Source organism: Berghia stephanieae, chromosome 4 (assembly GCF_034508935.2).
Source record: "Berghia stephanieae isolate SIO BIC M18660-M18661 chromosome 4, UCSD_Bste_1.3, whole genome shotgun sequence".
In the NCBI taxonomy this organism is placed as follows: Eukaryota; Metazoa; Mollusca; class Gastropoda; order Nudibranchia; family Aeolidiidae; genus Berghia; species Berghia stephanieae.
In genome coordinates, this window is record NC_088363.1 from 70,284,611 (window position 1) to 70,295,046 (window position 10,436).

General features: G+C 33.7%; 1 protein-coding gene across 2 annotated transcripts in view; it reads left to right on the forward strand.

Moving 5' to 3' along the window:
* LOC144971138 (carbonic anhydrase-related protein 10-like) overlaps positions 1–5,375 on the forward strand; it is a 136,465-nt gene extending 131,090 nt beyond the window's left edge. Inside the window, exons 12-13 of one of the 2 annotated variants that reach the window (XM_078911578.1) lie at positions 148–221; positions 2,902–5,375. In XM_078911578.1, the coding sequence (XP_078767704.1) occupies positions 148–173 (26 nt within the window). In that variant the 3' untranslated portion in view covers positions 174–221; positions 2,902–5,375. The remainder of the gene's footprint in view (positions 1–147; positions 222–2,901) is intronic. The other variant, XM_078911580.1, reaches the window with a different exon arrangement.
* The last annotated feature ends 5,061 nt before the right edge of the window (positions 5,376–10,436 follow it).

The window sequence follows — 10,436 nt, forward strand, 5'->3', positions numbered from 1 at the left end:
TTTGTGCGAGATAGTCATTGCTAAAAAACGATAACTGAGTGACGTCAACTTCTTTCATTCTGTTAATTAGTTCTGTTGTTTTTTTTTCTTCTTTCCACTCCTCATTTTCACCGAATTCCATACTGGCACTTTGGATTCACCTTTCAGTAAATGAGATGTATATTCACAATTAGACGACTGTTGCAGAATATAGCCATAAAGTACCACATTTGCCTTACCAGGTGAGTACTCCCGTGTTTTGTTATTGAGCAAAACAAGATAAGAAGACAGTATTTAGAACAATTTCATATATGTTAAATGATTAAAGGAATGACATGCAAGTACACATACCGATTTCTTTGATGTAAGGCACTGGCCTTTTGCAATGTATGTATTCCTTATATTATAAAGAATTAAAGCTAGTAAATCAATAAATACTGCTTTGTCCACAGGACATCTTACATCTCACAAACCCCCGTCCTGACTATTTGCATGTCAGTTCATAGTATATATATATATATATATATATATATATATATATATATATATATATATATATATATATGTGTGTGTGTGTGTGTGTGTGTGTGTGTGTGTGTGTCCTATCCAAACAATTGCCATTGCCCGTTTCAAGCTATAGAAACCGGGATAAACTCCGGCACCATGCGCCGAATGGCTCGGACGGACTAAAAGAAGAAGATATAATATATGTACAAGGTGGACTGAAAAGTCTTGACGCGGCTCTTGTAGTTTAAAAATTATAATAGATACGAAATTGACAAAGGTATCAAAACAAATCTCAGTTTATGTCCTTTCCGTTTATCAATTTAAATTTCACTATTGTCACCTTTCCCAATAACACAGGGCCGCCAACGATGCACCAGTAATTGCATCGCGTAGAAGAGGAATTAAAGTGGTAACTTCGACACCATCGTCACCTCCGCCTGCATCTCGCCATCACTGCCAAAATTTGCCCCCTTGAAGTATCTCTTAAGTCTAAAGAAAAGGAAAAAGTCACTTGGAGATAATCCAGAACTGTAAAGGGGGGGGGGGTGTTCTATGACTTGAAGAAAACTTCCTCTTTCAATGTGATCATGCGTTTATGTGAGAATTATCGATATCCAACGGGCCTTGTTGTAACACATGGTTTCTCGAACGATATATCCATCTCTTCCCTATGAAATTCCAAGCCTTTGTGAAATGCCAAATTGTTTTATCCAGCGATTCACTCGATTAAGTTCGTCAATTTCTTTGGTTGATTTTCTGTGGTTGATGCAATAGCCCTGTGTGCACGACCATAAACGCATTTCAGTCATTTATGACTGTTTACGGGTGCACATCTCTCTGTAGTAAAGAACTCAGTCACAACACGCTGTTGATTGCATAATTTATTTGTGTGTGATTTCTTCGACCGCATGTTGAAGTAGGAGTTCCTTCAAATAAGATAAATTGAAATCAAGAAATAGCAGATAAACAAAATTTGGTGACCTCATAGAAAAATAAATTAAACACATTTTGATGTATAGTTTATACTGGTGAGTTCAATACAAGCGGAGATATTTCAATAGGTGTCAAGACTTTTCTGGCAAGCCTAGTATATAAAATGATTAAACAACAATTCACATTCGTCCAAGACGGTCATTTCTATTTATTTTATCTATAAAATGAATACGTTGTATTTCCTGACGAGCCCCAAATGCGAACGATTTACAGTGGGTCAGTATAATAAATATGTAGAGTTTTATTGGGTTTTACACACACACATCGTCTGCATCACGGCTGTAAAATTTTAAATGTAAAATATTGAGCATGGAATATAATTAATGTTCGGACCGATTCTTACTTTGATGGATGTTAAAATATTGGTTTAACGGTAGCCTTTTAAATCTCCAAAGTCTGGTTCCCTTTAACAAGATGAAACCCTTCTGTCATAGTCATACGATGTTTTCAAAATCTTTCATGAGCACGTACACCATTTTGAGTTATCTTTGCATTCTTACCATTATTTTGTTTTAAAAAATCCTACATAAGGATGTATCAAATTACCGGTAGAGATGCTAAATTTGTGAATTTTACCATGTTCTTAATAGAAAAAAAAATCAATAAACAGATCAATTAATTGCTTACCCTCGAACCCACATCATTGTTTATTTTCAATCATTTCGTTCTCTCTCACAGAGACAGGCGGTATTGGGCCTCGTTGATGACTAGAGGAGTGATATAATTACTGACTGTGTCGTGTAGGTGACCAACCCAATTCGTATACTTTCTCTCCACTTAATTGTGTTGTAAAATTCACGAAAGCATGTTTATAGACAGTAATTGGCATTATAATCATGCCTGTACAATAGGGCTTCTAATATATGACATGTACTGTGCAAAGAAAAGGCAAACTTGGAGGCTGAACATAACGGAAAAGATATGTCACCAAGGTAGAAGACGAGGGCGAAGCTGGCATGTCCTTGTCTGATTTTGTTGTTAAAATTTGATGAAAATAAAACAACCTGTGAAAACAAAACAAAAATACAAAACAAAAACTGCATTTAAAAAGCATGTTAGCACAACAAATAACAAATACAAAGGTATCCAAGAAGCTGCTCGCGTTTGGGGCAACCCATAGTCGGATTTGGGGCTAGAGCATTTGTGTTTGAGGGAAGGTGGTTCACTTTAATTCATATTTCCAGCTCATTTTTCCATTATAAAACACATTTATTGGTTTCAAATCAATCAGAAAACGTAAAATATTGTGACGTTAAAGGTTAGGAGATCTTCGCATAAAACCCCGGGCATGAGAAGATTTGGAAGTTCAACTAGCAGAAATCTGTTCGCATTTGGAGCACCAAAGTGTTGAAAATATTGTTTGGCCTGGTCTAAGAGCCACAATAATGTCTCCCATTTACCTCTTCTTTTCCTTCTTCACAGCGGTTCCATCCTGCTAGAACAATATCTACCAAGGCCAAAGAAATTCAAGCATTGCATCATCATCACCATTAACAAACTTCATCCCAGGCCTCGATAGTAGAGTTGTAACGATTATCCACTCATAACCGGTTATCCGCGGATAAACCATGGACGGATGCTCAACGGATAAAACAGACCAGTTCAACGGATATTCATTTTTATTCGTTACAGACCCGTGGAACGAATAATCATCATGACTGAATCATTGAATCACTGATCCACCGATAACTCAGCTACTAAATGATAATCAAGTTGAAATGAGTCGGGTTGCATTGCGTCGTGTGATGAGTAGACCCAGACAGCGTTGGCGACACTGATGTTGTGCCGGTGTCATCAAAGGATTATCTTGTTGCTCACAGCTGCCAATTGTAGTATTTTGAAAAATTAAAATTAGATTTAAAAATGTAATGACCATAATTTTATTATACGACAGCATTTCCATTCCATAGGTGTGTTTTACTTTGAAGAATTTCTAGTTGGCATTCTCAATGAGTCTTTTATTTTCTAAAAAGAGCAAAGCCACCTGAAACCCCGCCCCCAAACTCTCACTTGTGTTATTATTATCCTATCGCAATGAGCAGTCTATACTTCCAACCGTTGCTATATTACAATTACTAGATTTAAGATTATTCGATGATTATCCGTTTATCAGTGAATAATTTTGATGATTATTCGTTTATTCGTTGATCAATAAATGTACGGATAAGATCCAAGACAATTCGACAGACTGTAGAACTTTGCCCTCCTTGACAAAACACATTTTATTTTCATGCTTGACCTTAAAACTTTTACTTTAAATTATATTGATCGAGTAAATTGACCGTCAACTTGTCAAAAAGACCTAAATCGGTCACTTTTGTGAATTCTCAGGTTTGAGATTGTTTGACGAGATGAATGTAATTTTAATAGGATTATATTAATTGGAAGTAAATGGTTTTCTGGCTAAAATGAAAAAAATGCGTTATTCCAAACTGCACAGATCTGTTTTAAGACGTGACTTGTTAACAACCATAATTATTATTTAGTTAAGACCAATGTATTGCATAGATGGAACAGCTTAGAATTTTGAGTAATATAAGTCGTATCTACATATATAAGCACATTATATTGTTTTCATTCCAGCATGAAAACTTTTCTTCAAAGTCTCAGACTTTTTTTTAATATGAGACTTTTGATAGTGGGAGATTGATAAGGTGTGGAGGAGATATTTCTAAGACAAAATGAAATATTTCTTTTTTCTGTCATTTATTTATATATTTATTATTTACTTATTGATTGATTGATTTACTAATTCATCTATCCGTTTATTTATTTACTTCTTTATTCATCCATTTTATTTATCTATTTACTTATTGATTTATTTTGTCAGTATATGACACAATTGGTTAATATAAAGCTAGATTATATCGAATCTTATAACAGAGTAATGTCCAAAACAATAACTATATTATAGTCAATTATTGGGAAGAAAAACTGGGTGATAAATAAATGCATATGAAATAATAGAGTATGTTATATAAATATTTAATGACGTGAAAATGAGTAAAGAGACTGAGAGTGAGAGAAAATTTGATTCAAGAGCGATGTCGGTATTTGGAGTCTGAAAATAGGTTTTTGATGTTATAATAAATTCATTAATGTCTTTACGCCTAGGAATCTCAGATTTGAATCTAATCATATAATATATTTAAATAGCGCACATTGACAGGAGGGGAAATCATACATCCTACATATTATAACAATTACACTTCTCAGATATTATGGACTATTTATATACACACAGTCCCATTCATAACATTATTAAGACAAAAAAGAATTCATCAGGTGAGTTTTAAGGCACTTTTTGAATGTCATTTCAGACGAAAATACTCAAATTCTAACATCTAATGGTAGTGAATTCCACACATTTGGGGCGGCATGAGAAAATGCCCTATCAGAAAATGTTTTCGAGCCTTTTTTAGGTACACGAAGAAGGAGTTGATTTCTAGGATTCTGTCTCAATTTTTTTTAACAAGTTAGAAATTATGTTTTTATATATTGTATCCCTTTTTGTATTGAAAGAAATATGAAGAAGGATAGTAATAATCTTTTGGTTTTATTATTCCACATACAAGTTATCAATTTGTGCTTCCTGAAAGCGTCTGAGAATACAATTTTACATTTGTGACCCACCGTCTCATTGTAGTATTATGTCGGGGTGTGTGTGTGTGGGGGGGGGGAGAGAGAGAGAGAGAGAGAGAGAGAGAGAGAGAGAGAGAGAGAGAGAGAGGGGATGATATGCTGAGAAATGAATTTACTTTTAAAATATGCATATACGGTAAATGTCTAAGCTATGCGAACGAGAATGGTAGGTGAAGTGATACTAAGGTGCTAGAACTGTAAAAAGCAATAAACAAAAAATGAAATAAACAGCTTCGGAAAAAAAAAGAACAAAATATCCAACACAGCACGTTTTTGGCTGAAAATCTTTCTTCTTTGTAAGCTAAAATTCCGAATTTCTAAACATTTTAACATTCGATTCGCTTATCGGCATCTCCTATTCCAGACACAATACCAGAATGAGGCGTTGGGTTATATTTAACATTGAGGAGATAGGTGACTGATTGGACTGTAACCTGAGCGATCAAGGTTCCAATCCCACTTCAGATATATTCACATACTCTTCACATACTGTGCAATATTTTTCGACAGATTTTCTCAATAAATTTTCAAAGTATTGTCGGTATCACATGTTTGTTTGTAGGATACGAATTAACTTAGATGTTGACTAGACGATAGCATCCTGTGATGCTATACCAAATGGCTAAGTTAGATTAGGCAATTTGTTCTAAGCAATGGACAGTTTTTAATTACGTCTCTTTTTCTTTTTTATATTTTAAAATTTTATTTTATTTTGTAAAACTAGAATTCAATTATCTTTTCTATATAGTTTGAAAGAGAATTAAGATAGCATTTTACTTGGTCCATAATCGACGTGGACACATTAACAGGTCTGATAACCGAGCGCAATTATGGGCTTGATTCAAGATTGTTGTAATGGAAAATAGTTGCCGTTAGTTTGAGAGTATATTTCTATTACAACAATGAGCCCATAACCAAGTGGGTTATCAGACCTGCAAATTAATACACATCTCCTGTAACACATCAGGGATGGCTGAAAGTTTTTGCAGCCGCATCTGACAAAACACAATTTTCTCCTATTTATTTGGCTAGAAAACTTTTCCTTTGTATAAAATATCAAGATGGCACCTGACTAATCAAAATCCCCTATAGCCAAGACTTTTTTGAAGTCTTAGTCTCGTGATTAAGAATGTTTGACAAGATAGGGACATCATAATTCTTCAATATAAAGTTTACTGGCCAAATAAATCTGGAAATGCTGTTTTATCAGTGAATTGAAATATGAAAATATACCTGATTTATATTCTTTTACAGAATTATGTCCCCTAGTAGTACAGTTGTAACGATTATCCGCTCATAACTGGTTATCCGCAGATAAACCGTGGACGGGTTCATACAAACCTGTTCAACGGATAATCATTTTTATTCGTTACAGACCGGTGCAATGAATAATCATCAGGACTGAATCATTGAATCACTCAGCTACCTACTCGACACTGGTGTTGTGGTGGTGTCATCAAAGGATTATCTTGTTGCTTACAGCTATGAATTGTAAATATTTTGAAAAATAAAACTTAGATTTTAAAATGTAATGACCATTTATTTTACGATAGCATTTCCATAGGTATGTATTACTTTGAAGAATTTCTGATTGGCATTCTCAATGAGTTTTGTTTTCTAAAAAGAGCAAAGCCACCTCAACCCCGCCCCCAAACTCTCACTCGTGTTATTATTATCATCCTACCGCAATGAGCAGTCTATGCTTCCAACCGTTACTTAATTCTTACTATTACTAGATTATTCGATGATTATCCGTTTATCCGCGGATAATTTTGATACTTATTCGTTTATTCGTTGATCAAGACTTATTCCATGAGTTTGATCTGTATATTTTTTTTATCTTTTGCATTCTTCCACTTAAAAAAACAACAACTTAATGATGATAGTGTTTACTGCTTACAAAAGTATTCAGATGTCCATTTATCATTTTAAAAGTCTGTAGGAACCGATTTATGGAAGGTTTTGAAAAACAAAAAAGAAGCAAGGCAACAATTTAAAAAAGCAAAACAATTGCATTTGAATATTATCCATCAAGACCAAAGCACAGTTTTGGTCACATCAAAAGCATAGAAAAAGAAACACACAAAAGAACTTACCATAAAAGTCAAGCGCGCAAACAAGTCAAAAAGAAAAAAAAATCCGATCAAATGAAGCCTACATGATGGCTCAAACAGCACAACGTCTACATTGTATCGTTTAAATAATGTGCTTACTTCTAAATATAATTGATTAAATAACAAATTGCGCTGTCAGAATATAGAAGAGATCATTTCTATGTCATCTTATATCACTAGTGTGTAGAAAGTGTATGCAAGTTTCACATTGAGTGCCCTGATAAAAAAGTGAACTATTTCTATTTTTAATCAATACCTCACTTTGCTTGACAGTTTGTTGGGTTTTTTTTTTTTTTGCGTTTTTTTCAACACGGAAAATTACTAAAAAGAATAACATCAAACTCTAATCGTGATTAAAGATAAAGGTAAAAAAAAAAGAATATAGAAAGCTATGTTTTACGTTTAAATCCCCTAAACAAGATAATGCCGTCTAAATGTAATTCCATGTTCACTTACAGTTGGGTAAGTCTACTTGATCTATGTCATTATCATGCACATATAGACCTTCTGCCAGTATGCGTAATTTCCGGCATATTTAATTTGCATTGATATTTCACGGCGATCTGAAGGAGCGCAACTCATGGAAATAACTCCATTTTAAATCACCCACTTTTCGCGATCCGTATGACATTAATGTCAAGAGCAGCAAATTGTGATATTCCATTTATCTACAGGACAGATTCTCTAAAAAAAAAAAAAAAAAAATTAATCACTTTCGTGACCTATTCTGTATTAAATACGTCCTTCCTCATCACTGGTATTGCGCAATGATTTAATCTGTTAACTGTGATATTTATTGCCGTGATACCGCTTACGACAAGTAATGAAAAAAAGCAGCATTTTTCCAACACATTTGTTTGTTTTTCGGGTTTTTTGTTGTTGTTTGTTTGTTGTTGGTGGTTTTTTTTTTTTTTGGTGTGTTTTAAAAAAATAGAAAATGACATTTACTTCAAATAACGATCATTACAACATATCGATCATTACAACCCCCAATTTGTCATCAGCTAGGCTGTTTTTTTTTTTTTTTTGTTGTTTTGTTTTGTTTTGTTTTTTCTCTTCTTTCTTTATTTAAAAAAAAGTTTTTTCGAAGTTTGAATACTTTTGGGCAAGTTGGGTTTTATCTTAACCGATAAAACCTTGAATTAAACGTTTTATAGCAAAAATGAAACAAAAGCGTTTTTGTTAAAGCACAGCAGAAAAGTCTTCGAGCCAATCATCGCACTTCTCAGTGGGATCAATCTACACTACCTGCTTTCAGCTATATCTGCAGTTTAAACTTTATAGTATTCTGATTTTATTATAAAATTACCACTTTATTATACTTGTTAATAAGCCAATTGGACGTGTATATATTGTTATGTTGAGTAATCCGTGTGAATCACTGAAAATCATTAATAAATACCTCTTTTAAAAATAAAGATTGAAATATATTATAGTGTAAGAGTATAATCTGCATTCTGCATATATTTAACAGAGACATCGATAAGATATTTCTACCGTCAAATATTTGTTTACATTTGTATGTACCTGTGAATGTGTTTGTGTATGTGTGTGTGTGTGTGTGTGTGTGTGTGTCGGTAGATAGAGCACTAGTTGGAGAAAGAGAGAGAAAGAGAGAGAGAGAGAGAGAGAGAGAGAGAGGGGGGGGGGGGGAGAGTGAGAAAGAGAAAGAGATAGTTTGCTCAACCGGCTCGTGTATGAATAGTTCGTTGTCTATTTTTAAAATAAATTATTGTTGTTGTTGTTAGTTTGTTAGTTTTTTGATCTATTTTTTCTTTTAAAGATTAGACTTCCCATGAAACACATTTCCTTTGACTTAAATCCATTGAGTCGGAAGTGTCAGTTCTTCATTTCCCCTTTATCCTGACAGTGTACAGACAGAAACGTAACATGCTGCCATACTCTGTTCCAAAATAAAAAAAAGAACCCAAAGCGTATTAAAAATTTTGGCTTACAAAACTTCTCCTTCAAATATCGATCGATTAAAATTAACCACATCTTGGCAAAAACTCTCAAAATGAAGGACATTTAATTTTAATAAATCGATATCTGAAGGGCGAATTTTCTGGCCAAACGTTTAAATACACGTTTTTTCCAGACTGCGGCAGTATATTATTCACCCAAGAAGTCAGAACATACAATACCATAAAACCAAGTTGGTAGAATTCTTATCCATTTATTAACGTGGTAACGTTTTGAGAAAACCTAAAACAAAATAAAATCAGTTACTAAAATGATAATATCGAAACAAGCGACTTAAGAGCCCACGGTATGCAATGTCAAGTAGGTAAACACAACATTTGAGTATAGATAGAATGCGCTTGGCCAAGGAGTTCACAACATTGCCATCCGGTAGTATAACGAACCAACACACAAACTCTGTGTAACCATGAACTTTTATAGTCTGGTTAATACATTTTAGTGAGAACAACTCACAAACGCGGATGGCAAAAACAATAACGAAGGCCTGAGTGACGTCATCTGCATACTATCTATTGCTGGTGTGCGTAACCTTCAAAGTTTATAGTCTGCTCGAAAGAATTTAGTGAGACATAATCGGCCAATTGAAGATAGAATGTTATGAGCGAAACGATGTTTACCAACTTGACATGGCCTGATCTAGATACGCATAGTTCATATTAAAACCCTATTGCCATTCTCGAAGTTTCCTGTCTCTGTATTTCAGTCTCGGATAAAATGCTAGAAGGATGGGGTAAATAAAATAAATATGAACTTTCAAGTTACGTGATATATATAACTTACTCTTGAGCTATATATTATTTGCAAGACAGGATTGCATTGTACCAATGTGTTTGTGTTACAAACATGGAGTAAACCGCTTGTTTTTTTTAGTTGTTTTTTTTAAATTTCTTTTCAAGTTGAATATGAAAAGATAATAAATCTCTTCCCATGTCAATAATTGTCAATGACGATGCAGTTTAATTGTTTTTGTTTACATTTCAACTTATTTACATTGATTTTGTTTTGTTTTGATTTGATTTGATAAAAATGTATCTTACTGTTGATTTTTCTGGATGGTACGCCTGATAAACTTAGAGAAAGTTAAACACAAGTCAAACGTAAATGCAATATGATATTAAATAATTTAAGAAAATCGGTATTAATCCAAAACGTACATTACCTGTCGTGTGCACTAATTTGCAGGTATAGTAACCCAAATTGTTATGAGCTCATTGCTGT